This window comes from Girardinichthys multiradiatus, chromosome 20, assembly GCF_021462225.1.
Source record: "Girardinichthys multiradiatus isolate DD_20200921_A chromosome 20, DD_fGirMul_XY1, whole genome shotgun sequence".
Lineage (NCBI taxonomy): Eukaryota > Metazoa > Chordata > Actinopteri > Cyprinodontiformes > Goodeidae > Girardinichthys > Girardinichthys multiradiatus.
In genome coordinates, this window is record NC_061812.1 from 42147832 (window position 1) to 42171522 (window position 23691).

At 39.9% G+C, this 23691-nt stretch overlaps 1 protein-coding gene across 1 annotated transcript in view; it reads right to left on the reverse strand.

The window, feature by feature from the left end:
• Positions 1-23491, reverse strand: part of LOC124856791 (semaphorin-3F-like) — an 88285-nt gene extending 64794 nt beyond the window's left edge. The window contains exons 1-2 of the mRNA XM_047347619.1: positions 22950-23491; positions 20899-21057 (exon numbers count right to left, since the gene is read on the reverse strand). Of these exons, the coding sequence (XP_047203575.1) occupies positions 20899-21019 (121 nt within the window). The 5' untranslated portion in view covers positions 21020-21057; positions 22950-23491. The remainder of the gene's footprint in view (positions 1-20898; positions 21058-22949) is intronic.
• Between the last annotated feature and the right edge of the window lie 200 nt (positions 23492-23691).

The following is a 23691-nucleotide window of genomic DNA, read 5'->3' on the forward strand; positions in this document are numbered from 1 at the left end:
AAAAGGAGAGGCTGGCTGACTTAATTACAGGCTTTAAAACAGCAAACAATCGTCACAGTCCAGTTGCAGTTCTAAGTTGTGTCTAAGAGTTATGAGCATAGGAAAATAACCCCTTTAAAAAGGTGGGTCGCTGTAGAAGTCATTAACCACCTGAGGTGGAGCTGGTAAGTTTATTCTAGCATAAATACAACCACAATGATGACAAATGCACAGATGGCTGCCTGATCACGCACCAGTGGAGCACAACTCTACTTAAGTGAAAAACTGTAGATGCTTATGGAACAAAGCTATCGACAGGAACTTCTTTGAGCAAGTTTTTTTTTTTTTTTGTCCCTGAAAAGTATAGTTGTGACAAAGGTTCTCGCTATATTAGTATTCCTCTAACTTTCTCGTCAAATGAAGTCTGTTTCACCTCTCACTGATGTCAACATAACTTTGTCTAAAAAAGTATAGCCTATTATTATGAGCCCTGGAAATTAAGGCATTTGCTTTTGATTGACAGTAATGCTCCCTAACCAGTCTTTGTTAATGCAGAAGAGAGATTTTTTTGTCATATATGCAGGTGAACATGTACAGTAGTGTCTCACGAGAAGTCCTGATAGGGGTGGGGGTACATTATTTAAGTGCTGTAGCATTCAACACAAGATGCCTTTCATGGCTGACCATTCCTTCATATTGGCAATAAACAGCTTTTGTTCAAGAGCAGCAGGTCTTGATTTACGTGGTTATGTTATCAGCTTTGACTAATAAAGACCACTTATGAAGCTGCCTGATAACACTCTGATCCAAAAGCATTAAAGAGGCTCGTCCACTTTTAAATCACTTTCTGGCAGCATTTTGGTTAATCGGTATAACAAAGAAACAGACAGACAAGACAAGACAAATTTTTGAGTACCGGGAAATATTAAGACTGGCAAATCATTAGCCGCTATTAATGATTGGCATCTACTTCAGATCCTTTTATTAACACTGAAAGCTTATTTTACAGAAGTTGTTCTTAAGGTGCCTGGTTTTGTTGATAGTGTCGACAAATAAAGACACAACATCTGTTACAAAAGCATTGGAGAAGCTCCACCACCTTTAAATAATTCTTCTGGCAAAATTTGTCTGCTTGTTAAAAAACAGAAACTGTGACACCAAAAATTTGTAAGCACTGTGAGAATACCGCGACTGGCTAACTGTTAGCAGCTAATGACACTAATTTGACACAGCTTTATACTTGTGCTACATTCATGGGACCAGAAGAAAAGAGAAGGTTTTTGGGGTGCTGGTGGCTTAGGTTGTTAAGCTCGTGACCCATGTACGGCGGCCTCAGTCCTCGAAGCAGGCTTTCGCGGGATCGAATCCCGGCCCGTTGATGCTTTCTGTGCTCACTTACCCCACTCTTTCCACACCATTTCCTGTTTAACTACTGTCAGGGCCACTGGAGCCTAAAAATAACTTAAAAAAAAAAAAAAAAGGTTTTCAGACAGGTAGTGCAGGGGAAAGTTAATAAAACTGAAGAGCAACTACAATAATATTATGGACCACAATGGCTGGGGCGGGTCAAATATAATTTCTCTATTCATAAACTATGCCCGAACACTGATAAAAAAGAAAGAGCACTACATGCCAGCTGTCTCAATTACACGCAGGCAGGGTGCGCTGCATTTAACAGAATACTAAATCAGCTGATCACACATAAAATCAGGTGTTCAGGCAGACATACATTTTGCCCAAAACACATAAGACAATACCACCATATTGTGCAGAGAGCAGCTGCCTGTAATCACACTGTCTGCATCGGATCAAACAGGAGGAAGTACCCGCTGTCAACAGTCTGTGTTTTTGTACTTTAAAGCCCTTGTCCTCGTCATTGCCATGACTGAGACAAAAATTAGAACTTCTTCAGGTAAACTTTGGAGCATTACCAGGTCAGATAGCGCCATCATTTATAAGTTCTAACTGGGCTGTTCTCAAGATAATTATCCCAGTGGATTATTTTATACATATAAAAAACACATATATGACATGCGTGCATATAATACAAACATTATTTGTATTTTGTTTATTTATGTTTTAGTTTTTATTTCTAATTATTTTTCTGTGACAGTGTTCCACAGTAACATTTATAGCGGCACACTAATGGCTGGAGGGGTTTCAGGTCATAGCTTCAGGAGTCAGTGGAAACACAACTGCTACCGTGCCAAGTAGATAGAGACCAAGTAGAGTGGACCTGTGCCGCCTAAAAAAGAGCCAGTGGAAAAAGGACGTTAAGCCCCACAAATAAATTGGGTTTACAAGTTTTTCTTAAAATACTCATCTTGTTCTCCTTCACATCATATAGACTTCATATAGACTATTTTCTTGTTTCATGAGCTGGATGATACCCATACTGGAAAGTTTATTCCAGTATGGGAGGGTGATACACACTCAATCCCTATGTATCACCGTCCCTCTGTCCGAGCGCTTCACCTTGGACTCTTGGTCTGTTTGTCTCCGAAACAGAAAGGAAATGCAAAGCAGACTGCTTCGAAACTCTGGGAAACACCACAGGATGTCATGGGGGGGGGGGGGGGGGGGTGCTAAGATCCTCACAGTAAATTGGCAATAAAGTATTCATTAACCCTCTATTGAGAGGATAAGCAGGAAAACAAGCAGCTGAGTTAAGAAGTTAAATGAGGACTTGACACCCCCCTACCCCCCATCTGAGGATTTAGAAAACAATGAGAGCTTGAGTTTGTAAATCTTGCACAGACAAGCAGAGAGATAATCAACAAAGGGATGTAAGTGACAGAACATAATGAGCAACATTGGAGCATATATACATATACAAATAAACCACATATGCCTCTAATCCTCCTTGTTCCTATAGAACAATAGATTATCCACTTCTGCGATGGCGAAATGCCAGAACGTAACACATGATGTAAACGTTTCTCTTGGCTCTTTTCATCTTTTATTTTCCCAATCCAAGAAACTCATTTTTCACCTCTACTCTCAATCGCTGTCTTTCTTTTGGTGCTCCTCGGTGGTGCACCATGGACCTGCGCCGAGGAATCTATAGGCAGCACATAGAAAGGCCAGCAGGATGCTGCACTGCATTCATTAGAAGAAAAAAGGCTAATGCAAGTTTGATGCCCACCCCCAGATCTCCCAGAATGTGAATGAACTTCTGTGAATAGGAGGCAAACCTACACAAACGCCCCTGCAGCTATAGGATTCTAACAGAGTGAGTGGGCAACGGCAAATAACAACAACAACATGGGGGAATCGTACTGAATGCAAGGGTTCCCCCTTTTTCCCCACCTTCACCAATCAGGAAGGAGCTTCACCGCAGGAGGGCGCCTGAAAGGATGGGTTGTTGACAAAAAACAGCCCCTGTGGGGGGGGGCGGGGGGCGGGCACCGATGACCCTGCCCAGGCCTCACTGGGTGTAAAAAGTCACACATTGCAATCAACACCTACTCCGCCAACATGTAGAAGGCAGTGAAAAGAGAAATATTCAAATCAGCATTTCAAAACCACACAACAACGACAAAGACAAAGACATCAAAGTGTACGCATTGTTTAAGGCCTGCATGCTTATGATGGCTGAACTTATCAGTGTTTCTTTCACACAGCTTTATTTCCTTTTATCCCTAAGGAAGTCTATAATCTCATCAGGGACATTTTGTTAAGTTACAACCTAAAACTCCAAAGCACTTTAAAGAGATTTTATATGATTGTCCAACAAAAAACTGCATATTGTAAAGCCAAAGAAAAATAGAACCACATTTTCACTGCAGTTATGACTTGAAGTGATTGTCAAGGTTTCGCCCATTCTTCTTTGCAAAATTAGACTAACTTGGTCAGATTACATTGGAAACCATCTGTCAACATCAACTTTCAAGTCTTGCCAAGGATTCTTAAGTGGATTTATGTTTGAACTTTGACTAAGCCTTCATAAAATATTTTAATCCAAACCAGTCAATTGCCTCTGCCCTGTTCTATTGCAGCCTCTAACAAGTTTTCTTCCAGGATTGGCCTGTACTTGGGCTCCATCTATCCAGCTTCCCTGACTCTGTTGATGAAAAACATCCCCACCGCATAATGCTACCACCCCAATGTTTCACCGGGAGAAGGTGTGTTCAGGGCGATGTACAGAGTTACCTTTCTGACATTTTATTTTGCATATAGGGCAAGAAGTTCCATTTTGGTGTCATCCGAACAGAGCACCTTCTTCCACATGTTTACTGTAGCCCTTATATGGCTTGTGCCACACTCCATATGGAACTTTTTTGGCTTCCTTTCAACAAAGCTTTCCTATTGCACATCCTAAAAAGGAAACAATCTCCGCATCTCTCCAAAGCTATCATGGGACTTTTGGTTGCTTCTTTATTTGTTCTCCTAGCCCAGTTTGTCAATATGAGAGGACCGCTATGTCCTGGTAGGTTTGGTGCAGGTGAACACCAAAGTAGCAACACAAACCCTGATGAGACAGACTTTCTTCTTTGTACGTTTTTTCTTCTTCTTAATCAGTGCAATAATGCCCCCGAAACAATCCGTTGCAACAGCGAGGTAAATTGGGCCAACTGCAGGTGTGAATTTTGTCACTTTTACCAATCCCTGGACACGTCTCTTGACCGGACCAGCAGTGGGAATACGCCCCTAAATTGCTCCATCACTTTCTCCCTGACCTGTCTGCGCTGTTCTTTGGCCTTCATGATACTGTTTGCTCACTGATATTCTCTGACAAACCTCTTAGGCCCTCACAGAACAGCTGGATTTTTACTGGGGTTAAATTACACTAATTAATGCCTTCAGAAGTGAGTTAGTTGCATTGGGTTTTATTTAGGGGTAACAGAGTAAAGGGAACTGTATAAAGATGCATGCCAAATGTTTTATGTTTTTTATTTGTGAAAAAATGTAAAAACCATGTAGCTTTACCTCCCACTTAACTGTATTGTGCTACTTTGTGCTGGTCTATCATAAAGTCCTACTAAAATACATTGGAGTCTGACAAAATGACAACATGTGGAAATGTTCAAGGAAAATGAATACTTTTGCAAGTCACTGGAATCCAAAAGCTAAATGTCAATATAGTTTGCAACTGATCAGTGCCAGTGTCTCCACAACTAGAACTATATTGTTCAGCCTAACCCACTGTGCACAGTAACCACCGACTGTTAGCAACCATGTACATCATACATGGAGAACAAGCCCCAGCTGAGAAGTTCATTTATTTTAGGGCTTTTGCTGTTGTACAATACCCATTTATTACTCTAAGCTTTGAGCACACACAGCTCTGCCAACAGTGACTTCAGCCACATATAAGCAAATTATCCAACATCAATGGCTTTACTTAGTGTTTGATTAATAATGAACGTTTACCAAGATTAATATGACAAAGATTAAGAGGCAGTGAAATCTGTCAGAAATTTATCAGAAATAGAATTGGGCCAGCAAGAGATTCTTACACTATGATGATATTTAGTAAAATCATCACGGTTCCATGTTGCAGTAACACAAAAACGTAGAACACAATCTAATTGCCTTTTATTAAAAACAGAAAGGCAATTATTTTAGTGCTGCTAATATAATATATAAACTACAACAATGTCATCAGCAACATTTATTCAATTGGGTTTTGATACATAGATTGAATCAAAAATACTGCATAAACACTGGCTAAACATAATATCGATTTTTAAGCAAATGTACATTCTTTAATGAATAACATATGCATAGTAAGCTGATATTAATGGGTTAATTAGTCGAGCTATCTGCTTTGATAGCTGGCCTGCATTCAGTTGCATTACAGACGTGATGGTCAGTTTGCCAGGTGTTTTAAAATCGACTTACTTTAATTAGAGCAATAAGCTTTTTTAATTTCCACACCATGATGTTGGTGTGACTAGAAAAATGTCAATCCAGTTGAATTTGTCTATCTTGTAGACAAACGAAAACTGTAGAAGCCTTATTCCATTGAGCTGATCATCAATCTTCAGCAACAGATAGGGTAATCAGTTTTCCTTTCAGTTTTAAGCGTCACAATGTTATTTGGTCATTGCTGTGATATTTGAAATACAGTTACATCAATTCTGTAGAGGTGGCACACGTCTCTCATTCTGTTTTAAGCCTCTGTAAAGCACTTGTGTGTTATACTGGACTGAATGAAAGATGAATAAACGGACTGACGGATGTGTGGTATAGAGGGCATGTGAGAGCTACCATGTCCTACAGTGGAATTTGTCCAAAAGAATATGTCTGCTTGTCTAATCTGGTAATCAAATTGTCTTTGCTGCAGTCTCAATTGCATGGTAAGGTGTTGTAGGAACGTGGATTTTGTCAGACGAGATTTATGATATGACAACCGCATGTATTGCTCATAGATTTATCGAACTTAAACTTTACAATTTTTCTCCCATGAACTCACAGCACCCTCCTAAACCCAGAGTATTTCCTGGTGACCTTAAATATATATCAATGTGCACAAGTGTGAGTGGTGCAGGGAGTGAGACACCTCTGAAACTCAATCCCCAAGTGACAGAGAGTGAGAAATTACCTTGACGTTAGAGACCAGAGGAGGTCTGTGGCCTTGCCCCCCTCGGTCAGGCTCCTGACCTCTAAACTTGACCTTTCTGAGAAACTCCCCTATACTTAATGTCTGCAGGGATCAACACATGCAAGGAGAAAAGCCCTAAACATACGACCACAAGTATTTCTGCTAGACAGTGTTGGGATTATGATTATTGATTAATTAATATTTATCAATAATTATAATTAAAAATCATCATTTGAGAAAATGTATTTCTTAACCAAAAATCCTCATTTATGAATCGATGTCTTCTGGTGTTGTAATTGTGGCTCAACGCCTTTGATAATTACAACCGTTAAATACTCAGTAATAATTGATAACTATTACCAGAGATGTCACTGTTTAATCAACCGTTTCTGCCGAAACGTGGGGAACTTTAACCTTATTTTGACTGACAAATCACTCTTGCACAAAATAAACACAAACAACTTTATCAATGTCAGTATTTATTAAATCAATAGCCTGATCCACCTCGCTATTCCGATTCAATAATCTTCCCCTAATCAAACATGCAAAGTTCTACACAGAAGGGTAAAAAAAAATATCTAACTAAACAAAATAAAACAAAACAGCAGTGGGTGTGTATGGAATCAAACTAGCAGTTATGGCAAAGGTGATAATATAACAAAGGAATATGGTGTTGAACGGAGTTTTGGGAAGCGTAGACCCCCAACGTGTACCTTAGTTACGGTGAGTCGTAAAACTCCCCCCACCGCTGGGGATGTTGGAGAACACAAAGTGTTATAAAACCTTTGGCGGCAACTTATAAAACATGAAGTTGAAGACAAAGAAAATGGTTGATTTTCACCATAAGGTTATTATAGCAGTCCAGTTTCACAGCGCACCTGCACACAGGTGTTCGCACAGTAAAAGCACAACTTGCGAGACTCGACGGCCTCCGAAATTCAACAGCAGTCAAGTTATAAAAAAAGGTTGCATGCACATACAATTCAGAACACAGACTATAAGTGGCGATTCTAATCGCACTAAAACCTACTCTACCCTGCCCAAGCTATCCCTAATAAAGAAATGAAAATAAAAGGGTGGATTTTACTTGTTGAAGTCTTCCTTCTGGGGCAGCAAGTGAAAGAGAAAAGGGGGTTGAAGAGTTCCATGCGTCCACGGATACTCAGCAAAGCAGTCCATTTTCTTCCTTGGTGGCCTCCGTGGCAGAAAGGTAAAATAATGACGGACCGTCACTAGTCAAATGGTACAAAACAAGGAGGGAAAATTCCATCTCCTTGAAACTTAGTGGTTTTTTTGGTTACGTGTTAAACCCACGTCTTCGATCGGTAAAGTTGAAAACTTACAAGCCTTCTTATTCCTGTAAGCTTAATTCGCTTAGTTTCTCAATGGCCAACGAAGGAGAATTAATGGAATCCACTTGGGACTTTTCTCCAGAATTGAAACACTTCAGTTGCTGGTCCGGTTTCCAACGTGAAAAAGCAAATGGTGGGCCATCTCATACTCTGTTATATAGTTGGCGGTAGCCTCAGGGCTGCGACACCCTCGTCTTATCAGCGTGGTGCCCGCTGGGATTTGTAGGAACAGGCTATCCTGCGGTACAAAATGGCCGATGACATTGGAAAGGCATAGTGGTGTCCAGCAACGTGCAAATGGTCCAATATTCAGCAAACAAGTGGTCCAACAACAGAAAGTACATCATTCAGGAGTAACATGCACACATCATGACACTGCAATAATTCTGAGCACTTGCGGACAAGTCTTGCATTTGCAACAAAGACAATAAACAAGGATGGACTTTGAATAAGATCAGTTACATTTTTGCCCATCACATGCTCATTTAGGATGTCACTAGTTATATTTTTGTATATAAGTGAACTTAGTGGGTTCAGAATTCTTCAAAGTGTGCCCAATTCAGACAATCCAAGGTTCTGGTCTTCCAAATGTGTGGCTCTTTCTGGTTGACTTTGAAAATGTTATCCATTTAAAGTGAAAATTTTAAAATAAGACAACAACTCAGAGTTTAAGAGCAATGCACTTAGGTATATGTCAAAGTCGTTCCAAAAAAGACCATTTAAGTATAAAGAAATGTCATCCCATACATTGACTAAAATTGTTGACCAAATATGTGCAGCAAGAAGGAAGAGGGACATGAGATAAGGTTCATACAAACATCTTCTTCAGCAGATGACCCTAAGGCCTCTGGCTGCAGGAAGGGAGTGCCTCTACTGTTCAACCATTTGGATGATCAAAATAAGTAACAGGAGCAAACAAGTGAGAACTTGACTTTTTGTTGTTGAGGCTGAGCCAAGCACCTTGTAGGCCATGAGCCTGAAGATAAAGGGTGGAGTGGAGGCAGGGCAGACATACACCTTTGAAGGACACCACTGCAGCTTATCACACTTTTTTGGGGGTTGGAAAGAATTTTTAAACAGTTTACATTGTGTCTCTTTAAAAGGAAGTGGAGAAGATTTTGGAAATATCCCGAATTGATTAGATGCAATATTTGGTAGGGTATTACAGTTAGGGCTCCCTGCATTCACACTCTGCTCCATTAATGGCCACACCTAAAATAGATTTCAGAAACCGAGAAGCTAAGGTTAACGGAGAGCGGTGGGGACATCATAATGATTAAAGGCAAAGAATAGTGAAGAAAAATTGTAGTAATCCCTACTCCAGGGCAAAGATCCACAATAATATAGGAATTTTAAGCAATTGAGTGGAGCAAAATGAAAAAGACAAGAAATAATTTTGATTTCTAGCCTGCTATTATGCCGTAATACAACTGGTTTGTAGAGTTATTGGGCTTTCAATTCTTTATTTTCATCCACAAGTTTACTTTATACTTGAAGAAAGAAAAACTAATGATGAATAACAAATGAGGACTCTGTCCAACAATTAGGAATTAAGTGAAAAATTTTGGCTTAACATTAACACACAAACACATAAACAGCAAAGCCCACGGCAATTTTTAGTCAAAGCTAAAACCTTGTCCATATAAGTAGTCTAAAAACCTTCAGAAAAACATGAGGAATGGGCTCACAGTTAAGCCAAACCTTTACAGAGCTGCTTTACACCAAGACAGTTAATAAAGGAATAGAGATGTGCATCTTGGCTGGTCTACACTGGTAACATTACTGACTTAAGCTTAGTGCTGTGATTTAGCAGTTCAAATTGCTTCCGACATGGTCGAAACCATTTATGGCTGATTTGTAGGTCAAGAAAATTTAGGCATTTGAGTGTAACAACTACAGTCAAAAAGTATTAGCCTCAACCAAAGGGCATTTAAACATCTTTGTACTTGATACCATGAGAAGTTACATTTCCCTTATATGACAAAGATGAATGACAAATCCTAAAGGAGGATAGTGGGACTGGAATCAGCTATAAACACAGAAATGAAGACTGTAGTTCTACAGTTAAACCGAAAAACCTCACATTTCATTAAGAACACAGGAGAAATGTTGACTTTTTATTACCATTTAAGGTACACTTTTGTATGAGAATTTATAGTTTGTTGTCTAAGAAACATAAACATTCAGTGAATAAGGGAGGCAGGTATGAACAGGATACAATGGTTCATGTCATCCATCGGGGTCTATTATCCAACACCCTGCTCTGCCACAAAATAAAATCAATCAGAGCTAAGAATAGACAATGTCCAACCACAGCAGCAGAACAGAGACAAAGCCAGTCAGAGACTTCGACCTGTTCATCCAGTCTCCGCAAATGCCCTTTTCTTTACAGGTGAGAAAAGATGAAAGTCCCGCAGGAAGTCTTAAGAAAACCAAACTGCCTTACAGAATGGCAGGTGTGTTGTACACTAACCTGATCTTTGATAGTCAGACCAGAGAATGAGTTGTCATAACGTATTTAGCAGCCAGAACAGGAACAAAAGGAAAATAACTGTACAACAGAATATGGGAACTGACAGTTTCGTGTCCAGACAAAAAGTGGCTGCATCAGTGGATAAAAACATTTGTATCTGGTACCATTTGGTTTGTATTTCCCAGTGTGTTGAGTGGAAGGGTTTCAGGGAGGGGGGCAGATGCAACAACAGGCCTGTGAAGGACTAAATGGATAGACAACATTGAGTCTTGTGTTTCTTTGAGATGTGACTCCGGTTTCACTGATGAGCCTCTGACAGAGCCTTCTCACCGTCTCTTTGTGATTTCTGAATGGACCATGACTAGAAGGGGGTTTGGATTTAACCTGTGACTGTTACACCTTTGAGTTGGCAAAAGAGGCATATAAATATGGACTTATGTAAGGGTAAGTAAGCCTTATGCCCTGAGGGTCAGGTGTATCAATAACACCAGTTTATAAAATCACACAGCCATGGGACTTGAGGTCAGAACACACGTAGATCTGGACACATCTCTGTTACCACAAACCTGACATAATTTTTGGAAGCTCATATTTTAAGACTCTTGAACATGTCCCTTGGACAAATGGTTTATCCAATCAAGAAGGAAATAAATAATGATTAAAAGGTTGGCAACTTTGTTTGAAAACTTGAAAAAGTTTCTTCATTCCACAATAGTGAGATTAGGAGCCTACAGAGAAACAATTATAACATGCCTCCCTTCTCCATATGCTGGGGAAAGACAATCTAAGCACTGATACTACTTCCCTTTTTATCAAACATTAGGACCACCCAAGCAGGCTGTGATACACTTTACAACTTTGCTGCCATATGGCATTGGAATCAAGCGGAGCAAAGTGCCAAGCGGCTACACTCTAAATCAGCGAAATACAATGTCTCAATTCATGGACCATTATAAAGAAAGGTTTGTGTGCGCTTAACAACCATAGCAAGGAGATATTCCAGGAGCTGAAGCCTCACTGTGTCAGGTGGGAGGTGCAGACGGTGGTAACGGTTGGACAACATCGCAATAAGATGACACCATGGTCATGATTTTATTTCCAGAGAAAATCTGGCACCCTTTAGCTGTACCGGATGGTCCAGACAGAATATTTTTTTCTTTGGAGAACATCACCTGTCTCAGAATATATTTGACAGAGGGGTGACAATGGTAGCAATGGTTTCTTGTGTAGTATGTAGATACAGGTTCCTTTTCTAAGATTCATAAAGCTGCACTCCATTTCAATTCATCATGTTAGAACCAATGCATTGTTTTTAAATCAGGTCCAACAAGGAAAAAAAACAAGTATACATGACATATACATGTGCAACTTGTGCAATATTCATAATGAAATGTTTTCAATTCACATTCAAAGTGTCAAAAAAGTAGTCATACCACCTAAAATGTCCACATTTTGTCTTGTTGCAACACCAAACTCCAATGTAATTTTTTTTTTTTATTTGCAAAAACAAAGTGCCTTCAGAAGTGCCATAATTTAGTAAAAGGAGTTTGAAGGAGTTGAATACCTTTTGCAAGGCACTGCAAATGTGTTTTTATAGTGACAAACCTGCAGGTTGTGTGCACTGTTACTTTTAATTTCCAGTTCATTCTATTCAGGACAGGGTGCTAACTGGTCTGGAAATAAAATGTAATCATGGTCATATCAGTCTCCCGACAAAGCATGGGCTAGAGTTGAAAGCAAAGGGGGCCTCAGAGGGAGACAGATAATCAATCCCTGATTACTGACCTGTCGCGCTGTGGCTATTGGACATACACTGTGTGCTGTTCGGAGATTACCATTCACTACTTGACTGAGCAGTCACTCGTGTCTGGTCAATACGTTTTATCCTAAGGACATTGAAGGTAAATTTGATCAAAACCTAAAAATTTGTTTAAAACCTACAATAAAACACATAAACACCTCCACACTCTTGAAAGGACAGTTCTCAAGTTCTCTAAATCAGAAGATAAAGTATGTTTCTAGAACATAGCTCGGACTGGAGCTTGACACACAGCCTTCGTTGGATTTACGCACACTCCTCTCTACACCCACTCAAATTCTAAATGTTTTAGTCTCGCAGTTGAGAATGGCCTCTGGCCGTCCAGCTCCCACCAATTAAGACAGATGGGTCACGAAAGAGGGCAAGTTGCTGGAGACCACGCTACATTTGCACTTAAATAACCATCAATACCCTGCCGATTGCTTTTAGTGGTTAACCACGGCTCTCTGAATACTTCTCAGGACCTACTGAGGGAGGAGAGAGTCTTATTGTAAAAATAAGTGGGCTTAGCTGCTCTGGAGACACACTGAGGTCTGGGACATGGCCAGGGTAGTGCTGGTTTTTAATGCTTTCAGTCATAACTCTCCTCTAGAGTGGGGATATATGGTCTCTGCCCTGGCAAACAGTAATTAGAGATCATAGCCAAACACCAGCTGTAGTGCCAGACTGCTGGGGCGGCGGTTTCACAGCTTTTACATGTGGTCAGACAGTACAGGAATATTACAACCAGAGTGAAGGTGTTTCAGTGTGGTGGGACCTGCACAAGAAATGGTGAACAGAGGTTAAACAGTGCTCATTAATGGCAGGGCAGTTACGTTAAATTGCCGCGACAGGGATGCACAGCACACACACAATTGTATTTCTCCCTCTGAAGCCAAACAGTCAATGCAGAGTAAACACTCAAGACTTTAGCCTCAAACTTTCATGCTTTCAACACCAATAAGGTGACATCAGGGATATGTTGAGCGAACGGCAATAAAAACTGTTTAAACATTTACCTGTGGTGGAATGGCAGTAAAAAGGCCAAACCCTTAGCTGAAATCATCTAACAATTATTCACCGCACAATACAATTTTTAAATCCTATTTTACTATTTATTATATCAATAGCTTTTTGGAAAAACAAAAAACATGGTTTTAAATAGAATAAAAGTTTTAACAAATCATAAATCAATAAAACTAATCGGTAAACAGTTTATAATAATTCAGTCAAGATTTGACCAGTCTATATATTACAACAATTAAGCTTATCTACTTTTAAAATGATCATAATGCTAAAAAGAAAACTGAAACGCTTCCTTTTTGTGCTTTCACAACTAGAAAAAAGGTTGAATAAAATTCATACTGCATTTTAAGGACTCTCAACAAAACTGCCAACAAAACTGGACACCTTAAGACCCACTTCTTTAGGGTTAGGGTTATATAGCTCTGCAGGGAAATGTTCAGTGTCATGTACTTGTTTTAGCTCGGCAACTAGCTGTGCACTGCAACAGGTGAGGACGGGGCAGCACTCTTCATATGGCCAGAAAAAACTTGGGTTTTTCTGGTATCTCACTGTAATCTCATCATATTTTTAATTATAAAGACAGTATAACAGTATAACACTCTGATGGGGGCAACAGGCCCATACCAAGTCTCAAAGAGCTTACACCTCTTTCACCAGATAAAGTCAAAATGCAGACAGTAACTATATGTCACTTCAAATGATGCATATATAGGATATGTTGTGGAATTCATTTATTTAATTTTACTAATCATTTCTAGTGAATACTTTGCCCAGAAGTCTTTACAAAGAGGAATTTTCAGACCTCTTACTACCACCCAAACACTTACACTAACATATAAGCAACAAACTTTGCCAATGAGTAAAAACAGTAAGCAACCATTTAGGAGGGAACACATGAGAAATATTTGTAATACCAATAAAGCTTTGACTGCTTTCTCTTACTGCCACCTCCACTGCCACCAGTGAGCATGTGCATTGTAGCGATGCTGACCCACATTCATGTCTTATCCCGGTGGATTTTGGCCTCACGTGCTGAGAGACCAGGCGGAGGAAGAGGGAGCATGCTGTAATCCTGATGTTAAAGCATTTAAAGGACCTTTCCTTTGTACTGACAAAACCATAATTCCATGGTTGTGGTTGTGAAAGAAGCTGTTTCAAATTTCATTAACACCAAACCAGAGAGAGGTGAGAAGAGAACTGTGTTAATTTTCCCCATCCTCTTTGTAGAGCAGGGCTTGGCTCCATTCTTAGCTGTAGATTAAGTCTTTGTGGCTTTCAGAGGGGAAAATTTACATTTATGGAAATTAATGACCCTGTTGAGATTAATGACCTCTGTTTATTCTGAACCATTGTTTACCTGTTGCCTGTTTGTCTAAGCGAAGTGTGAAAAGCTCCATGCAGAAGGCATTTACGCCTTCAGAGTTAAAAGCTAAAACATACACAGGATGTATCATGCACAAAGCGATGCGCTGGGAGTGGAATCACGGCAGTCCAGATGCGGCAGGGGGTTCGTGTGAGGTAGAAAGCTTACAATAGCATAGGCATGATAGTGGATTTAGATTCTGATCTGCTTAATGCATGAATTCACAAATGTCATGTCTGGAATGTGGGCAAAAAGCAGTGATGTCACACTCTTCACATAACCTGGCATGGCAAAAACTTATCTGGGGTGATTTTTTTCCATTTAGAAAATGTCATGTTTTCTTTGCCTCAGAGTGTGATCCATGAGGAGGAATGCGTAAAGGACAAAAAAGTAAAAAAGATGGCACATGTAAATCGGTAGAGCACATAATATAGCAATGCCACCACAGCCCCTGCATGACTTGGGAGTCCCGCAAAGACGAGTGCCTTTCTCATGTTAATTCAGCGATTCACTACTGTGATAGAAAGCATTACAATATGGGACAATCTGGTGGCACTAAACTCAGACCAAATTAAATCAAGAGTGATGTTTTTACTCGCCAACAGCTTGTTCCACGCACTTGTTTCCAGGCACTTGGTAAAGTTTGAGAAAATGCACATTAACATACTACACAGGAATGTATTAATGTAAACTGGTGTTACAATTCTCTGCTTAAATGTCAATCTGAAAGCCAATATGATGAATAATACTCTAGTCAGATGAGACCAAAACTGAACTTTATGGCCTATATGCAAAACACAGAAAAGAAAGACTCCACACTACACGCCTGAAACTCAAGAATGGTACAAATGTGTCCCGCCAGCACAAGTGGTTAATGCAGATGGAGACTTTTTATTATTAATTATGTCAAAATCTGCTTATAATTATTTTTATTACATTTGACTAAATAAAGCAAGAGAGGCACAGCATGTGGCATAGCATTAGAGGGCGCGAGCCATATACGAAGGCATTTGTCCCTGACACAACTGTCCTGGGTTGAGTACCGACCCCCGAGACTTTTGTTGCATGTCTTTCCCCTCTCTTCTCCCAACTTTCAGTCTGCCAACTTTGAAAAAATTACAAAAGTAAAGCCCACCAGTGCTGCAAAAATAAATAAATAAAGCAAGCAAATTCAAAGAAACAGTGACCCAAATCCTGTTATTGCTAAGAATTTTCAGTCGAGCTCAAAACAATTTGCAAACTGGATACCTTTCTTTTAATAAGGTAATGATTTAAATATTTGTTACCAACAATAAATCTGACTACTTCATTTCTTTAATTAAAATATAGGGCACTTGGTTTATAAGCAGGTAAAGAAATTCACTAAATATTTTTGGGAATTTTTGTTTTTAAAAAAAAGTTTTTTTTAATGGCCTCGTGAGTAGTTTTAATTTGACGTTTTGGCCCACATAAAGCCTGGACACCACTGGTTTAGATCAAAGCATATCCATGTGTTAGAATTCACCAAAGTCAAATTGAGAATCTATCCAAAAACACAAAAATTGTTGCTCACAATTGTTGCTCACACCTTTGCACCGTTTGAAAGCTGAATGCTGCGGTAAGGCGTTCAACCAACAGTAGACTGATGCTGCTGCATTATTTGACTTTGCAGAAGATGTGGATGTATAGTGGCTGCAAGACTGGGCACTTCTCAGTATTAATTAATGAAATAATTAATTAACCTAAAAATATTTACAATTAAAAACTTGGATATAAAGAGTAAGGGCTGATCAATTTTACCTGTGTGTAAAATAACTAGTCCTGACTGCGCAATGAGGTCTGTTAAAGCCAACAGGATGCCATGCATTGGCGATGGCACTTCAGGGTAATCCCTGTGTTTGTTGTAGCCCCCTGCATGCCGACGGTAAACACATCATGACCGACACTGGGAAGGGATTTAATTGGCTTTTTTCAGTGTTTTTTTTTTTTTTTTGCTTTAAAGACACAATGTTTGGTGTACAAACAATAAGGGTCATGTTTGCTCTTTCATAAATTCTCCAGATATTCTCTAGACCAAGCACAACTGATCAAATTTTTAAACTTTCTTTTTTTAAAGGAAAAGCGAGTTACCCCTCAGCAAGTCCAGGTAGGCTTTTTAACATGAGCTCCTCAGGGGGTTTCCTGGTGACAGGGGTCTTCTCTCTGCCAATTATGCATGGTGAGTTTGCTTCACTCCCTTTCACGGTTTATTTGAAACCCTCGGTTTGCCCCCCTGACACTGGTTTTTAACCAAGGAAGCCTTCTTCTCCCTTTCTACCTCTGACCTTTCTTCTCAGCTTATTAGGACGTGATAAACTTAAACAAAGTCTACTTCCAAGACTCATCTGTCACAAATTACAAACACATATAAACCCCCATAAAAAATGAGCATAAACAGGCACATTTTTATTCCATTTCCTACGTTTGCTGAGGGTTTTATGGGTGTTGGTTTTATTTAAATAAAAGAAAGTGTTTTCCTGTTATAAAAGCTGAGCAGACAACATGCAGTTAAAGCAAAGCAATTAGGCTTCATGATTTACTTTGCCTGCTTTAATAGGAAAGTAAGGGCCTCCCAGATGGTGGCCATGATTTTTAGCCTCACTCCTCAGCTACCAAATAATTCAGTTTGGAACATTCAAAACAACACTGAGTGGCACATGCAGCTTTTACAGCGACAACAGCAGTTTTTCCATCCTGAAAAATCAGTGTTGGTAGACTGCAAACTTGTGAACACGGCTGGTTACTGGTATCAGATACAGTACAGACCAAAAGCTTAGACACACCTTTTCAAGCTACAATATTCATAGTAATGAAAATGAAGACAACTCTTTGAATGAGAAGGTGTGTCCAAACCTTTGGTCTGTACTGTATATAAAGCTTTAAAGAGAAACAGCTTCAAAATCACAGTTAGGGATTGGATGGCATGAGATTATCATGGTATGGTGAGCTTTAGTGAAAAATAGTAAAGTTTTACATTATTAACACCTAACATTTTAATAAAATGAAACAAAAATGATCTACAGCTTTTCTTTAAAACAGAAAAGCAACAGTTATTCTTTTTGCCACTAAAATATTCTTATACAATATTCGCTATAATATTCTATTCATATTTAATACATATCAAGCTGATATTTGCTCGTTATTCTGACATGTATCCAGTCTGCAGATGGCCACTTAGTGGACCTGCTGATGGGTGGCGCTCATTTTGCTTCTACACCATTGCTTTCCCCATCTTTCTCAACACACAAAATTTCTAAATAGTCATTCATCTTTTTTGTAAGCAGAAGATAAATCTAGTAGCCTTCTTTTAGCACGCTGACAGGCAGTGCACAGCAACATGAGGGGGGAGGGCGGTGTTGCACTACTCTATATTGTTGGTCACTCCTGAATTTTCTTTGTGATCTCACTAAAATGACTTTGAACCTTAGGAACTGTATGAGGGAACATTTTTTTATGGTTTTAAAACTGGAACTTTTTCAGGCTATACCTTTATACCAGCAACTGGCCCGCAGCTATCGTACAGTCTAAAATTCTGATAATGAGATGACGATGAAAGTGCTAAATCGATCAGTGTTTTTACCAGCTGTATGGAGCACTGAGCATGGCAGCGTTACCCCTCACCCAACTGTTGCTAAGCACTGGTGGTCAGCTGGCTAAAAAATGGGCAACAACACATTTTTCGTGTTTACAAGATGACAGATTTGGCTGTTTGGAATGAATGTAGAATGTGTGGAATATCTGGTAATGAAAAACATAGACAATCACAGTATAGAGACTAAAGCAGCCCTACCACTTGTTCTCAGTACGGGAACAGTGTTTGAAAACTACAGTACATTTGGCATGCCTGTTAAGCACCCGACTGCAGGCTAGCTACACAAACACACTCAGATTAATTAACCTGCTGACTTTAGCTTGTTATAACTGTGTTCCCCTATGAGCAGTAAACAGTAAAAGGTTATAATATTCTGTACAACAAGCATATAAAAACTACTATTATATTTACCAGGTGTTAATTCTATATTTATTTCTTAAGTCTAAAGCAGTGATAACAGTTATGTTGTTAATTTAGCAGGATTAGGAATTATTTATTAGTAAATCAACAATAGCTCCTGTTCTACATTTTTCTTATATTTTTTTGTAAATGCTGCAATACAAAGAAACTGGTATACTTGTCTTCATGTTGTGCTGCATTAAAGCTGCAGCTCAGAGGCAATCTGCCCTTTGCAAACAACTCAAGCAAATAGGAAAAAATAAACTAAACTTAACACATCGTGGTTGCATCAGGGGGAAGTGCTGCAAGCTTGCCAAACTAAGGACATGGGCCTCTCAAAAAGCAATTAAGGTAGAGAGGGTCATATTATTGAATGGAGAGCAAGGAGTATTCCTCTGAGAGAGGCAGCAGCAGTAGACTGTGAAATTCATATTGACTAGAGAGGAAAACACATGCAGGTAAGCAGCAGAGTGGAGCTTTTTTCCTTCTTTGGTCCTCCACTGTAGTCTGCTGCTTTCAGATATATTCAGGATAATTTCAGACATCAACCAATACTGCAAATCCATATGGATTAAAGAAAAAAAGGACAACTGAACTGGCCTCAGTAAGACAAACACTGCATTAGGCAGAAAATATATCTGGACATTTATTTTAAAATCTGCTGAGCTCTGGATGTGTGCTCACTGAAGTATTAAATCCCACTTGATTAAAGCAGGAAAACGCCTTTAACAATGAGCCGTGCCAGTCCACTTAATTAAGTAAACTTGCACTACCAAGGGAGCGCTGGGAAACAGAGAGCAAAGCAAACAGGGTGCGCTCCAGCCTTTTCTCAGGATGCTTATCAAAGGCTTGATCTGCAAGCGGCAAGGGGCCCTGGGGACGACACTCTGCTCGACAGATCCTGGCAATTTGCTCTCGATAATGCCGTTTCTCGTCCGAACGTCTCAGAGAACCCCGGCGACCAGACTCTTCTAACCTGTGCGGCCGCTGAAACTCACACACACATCAATGTGAAGTACACATCTGCCTTACCCTGGAGGGACCACATGAGGCCCAGCAGGTTATTGCACGCCCCTTGCTGTCCCATCAACCTTTGTGGTGCAAATTCTGGGTTGGACAAGGATGTTGCATTTAATCAAGAAAAACAATAGTCATTAATTGTCCCTTAAAAAGAGTATTTACAATCTTATAGTCATACACAAACCCCTTTGTGGCTGTTTAGTCACTTTTTGTGTCTTTTAATTGTTTGTGGAATATAGGCCAGGGGAAGCATCTGGTGGTTATTACAGAACCTACAGAGGTCTAAGTAGGAGGGGGGCTGTGGTGACGATGGGCTAGGAGGGTGGTGTTGCGGGGACATATAGGAATCTCATGATTTGTTTGTGGTCAGCTCAGTGTAGCTCTTGTTAGGCTTTACAAACTCTTCCTATGTAAAACTTCTCATAGCTTATTAAAGCCACAGTCCCTGCAGTTAGGCAATGGTCATATTGTCACTCATTCAACCAGCAAACAGATGGCAAAGCTTTAAAAACTATTGGAAATATTCACAATCCATTACATTTTTTTCATATTTTATCACTTAACAACCACAAACTTTAATGTATTTCATTGGGATTTTATTTGAGAGACCAACACTAAGTAGTGCATAGTTGTGAAGTGAAAGGAAAAGAACAAAATTGTTTTCAAAATTAGTAGAAGGTGGTTACTCTAAAAGTTTGACATGCATTGGTTTTCAATGTTCTCTCCTAAGAACAACCAGTTATCTTCAGAACAGGGGAGTAAGTTGTAGAAACATTTAAAGCAGATTTAGGTTCTAAAACATTATCTCAAGCTTTGACCAACACAACACAGTACTCAGAGAGCACTCTTCAATCTATCATCAGGACATGAAAAGAGCATGGCAAAACCTCTAACCCTACCAAGACATAGATGCTCATCTACACTGAAAGGCTGGGCAAAGAGACAATCAATCACAGAAGCAGACAAAAGTCCCATGGTAACTTTGGAGAAGCTGCGGAGATCCACAGCTCAGGTGGAAGAATCTGTCGAAGTACAACTATTATTTGTGCAATCCACAAATCTGCCCTTTATCAACAACAACAGAAGAAAGAAGTCCAAATTTAGAAGTTGGACATTTACACTTGGAGTGCACACCACCCCAAGGAAATTGAAAACCATGCATTTTATTCCAATTCCTAATAATTTGTTACTATTTACTTTGTAAGTACAATAACATTTGGGGTTGTAAGGTTGAAACATGTATAAAGTTTATAATGTATAAATACTTTTATTAGGGTATGTATCTGAAGCACGCAGCTGAGGACAGATGAAGAAAAAATTTGGATTCCTACCTTTAAAAGAGATAAAGACTCGGGGTGCAGCAACTACTTCATTGCTGCTGATTTGATTCCCCGAGGTCAAGCTGGACAGCGCCAGGAGGACGAGCACCGTCCACATATCAACCAGCTTCATGGTAGACAAACCTTCAACAACACCCTTTCTCTGTTAATCTGCAGAGACAAACACAAACACATGAGAAGAGAAGATGCTGGCGCAACCAAGTGCTTCATAAAAAAAAAAGATTCTCCCACAGAAAGTCTGGTTTTGTTTATCAATTTATGCGACGTGTCAAACCAGCAGGTCCCAAGGGCCCCATGACTGTTGTTTTGGGCAGCAGAGAGAGCTGAGGTGCAGGAATGACGGCCAGATTTTTCTTGGAGGTACAATAAAAACTGATGAGCCCTGACAAAGAGGAGCCAAGCTTTTAGCGATGTGCACGCACTTCCATTTGGGAAAAATTATGTTTGTTTTCCAGAGGGTGACAAACCGTTGGAAAGAGTGCACTAACTCTCCTCAGAGAAGCCGTCTCCCACTCGAACCAGAACACATTCCTGCCTCATGACAGCACACGTGTGCTGCTGCTCTTGCCCTATGATTACAGATTCACCTAATGCCAGGTTACAACTGTGCTTACTTGAAAGATAGAAAACTAAAAGAATGTTCAGATTGGTGCAATCAAGACAATAAATCTTACTTATTGCAGAATTATTTGGTAGTGGGTAATAAATGATGAAAGCATTGACTGGAGCAGCTCAACAGTCTTGAAAACAATGCAGTAGGGAGCATTGATTAATCTTAAGTGAATGATTAATGGACACCAGAGGTGATTGCTGATGATTCATAATTCATAGATCAACAAAAACACTCCATTCCTCTCCCTTATTGAACGTTTTAAGGGTTAGGGCTAATTGGGTTCATCCAGTCTCCCCAACTATTTGGACCCACCTCCATAGACCCCAGCAGATCCACAGAGGCCTCAGAGCCCTGGGCCAATTTATGAGCACAGTGCAGCTGTTTAAACCTCAACTGTTTACCGACAATTTGTTAACCGTCCAGCTGTTTATTCTGAGGCAGAGGCCAAGTCCTTATTCGCACAAGCATACAACATCAAACAGGGTGCTGCACCCCAAAACTACACTGTGGGTTGTGGGAAGGACACACTCTCGCATTATACTGGATATACACCAATCAATCAGCCAGATTGGAATTGGCCAATTTTTCTTTTCCCTGTTCATTAAATGCATCAAAACTAAGAACTCACAATTTTCTGCCTTTAAATGTATTACAAGCATATATTTTTACACACTTTTCAGAGTTTAATTAAAAAAAATACTAATAGTTGTGTAGCTTCTTCTTTTTGTGGATCAAATTTTTAAAACAGCCTAAAAATCTGTAGCACCCTTTTATTTATTATAATCCTTATGGGAAAAATCAGCCAGTAAAAGCCTGATCAATGCATTTTGGATAGCTCTATTTCACAAAAGGCACATTTAAAGCTAACTCTGACATATTAATGATTGCATTTGTTTCATTTTGCCTGTTTGTAAGTTATTTCAAGACAAATAAAATGTTCTTTATTTAATCAAAGGGTGGGTCAAAGCTCCGTGGGTAAAAAGTTGTCTACTTGTTTAGAGATAATTCACATTTCAATTGCAACTAAATTAAAAAAGCAAAGAGAAATGCTGGCGGGATATTTCAGTGTTCCTGAGAAATAAGAGCTGTAGACTGAAATCAGTGTGTGACAGACTGGCAGCCTTGGCCACACATGGGAAGCAGCACTGTAAACAGTCTGGTGTGGTATTAAATCGCACAATAAACTGCAGAACTAATCAACGAATACTCTCAATATATCTTGGGGAATTCATTCAGAAATCGAGCAGAATATGTATTCTTTATCTTATTTCTAAAAGAAACTTAGACAATCTTACATACTGGAAATCATAAAAAAGATTAGAAAATCAAACTGTTTTTTTTTTTCAATAATGTTATTTAACATTATATAATATTCATACCTGAACAGAATAATTAAACAATAAGTGAATAGAAGTAAAATCTGTCTTACCTCACAGCTTTCCGTAATACAAGTTCAGATCCAACCCTGCAAGCCACTGAAAAAGCCAATCCCAACAGATCGATCTCTCTCTCTCTCTCTCTTTCCCTCTAAGCTCAAATCAATAATAACAGAAAATCCCTGCGCGGCTCTTAAGCAGTCCGCGGTCCGCTCAGGGGTGCGGTGGCGGGGCCGTCTGTATACCTGCACACAGCGCGCGCGTGTTGGCCCCGGAGTTGTCAGTGAGCAGTCAGAGAGAGAGAAAATAAAATGTTTCTCTAATTCATCATTGTCCGAGAGCGCGAGGCGAATACATGCTCTCCTCGCACGAGCGCAGTCAACATCTCGTGGGAAACGTGGAAAAGAAAAACAGGCAAAAAGGAAAAACAAAAAGTCCCCGCGGTGTTGGATACGGTCCGAGAGTGCGCGACGCGTGCTGCGCTGGAAAGTTGGGAGCTCCTGTGACTGTGGAGAGAGGCAGGGCGCTAGCAGGTGGATGCGGAGGCCCATTTGCCATGAACACACCCACGGGGCGGGCAGGAGCGAGCCGAGCCGCCCCTCAGTGTCAGTCAGTCGGGGAGAAATAAGATTCATGACCGCAGGCTTCGGGCCACTGTGTGCGGGCAGAGAGCAAACGAAGTACAGGACCTCTACACCTGAGGGATCCAATAATGTTGATCCTCACATGTATTTGATATTGATCTCTACCTAAAGAAAAATGTTGTGACTAAAATTGGAATACTTCAAACTTTAA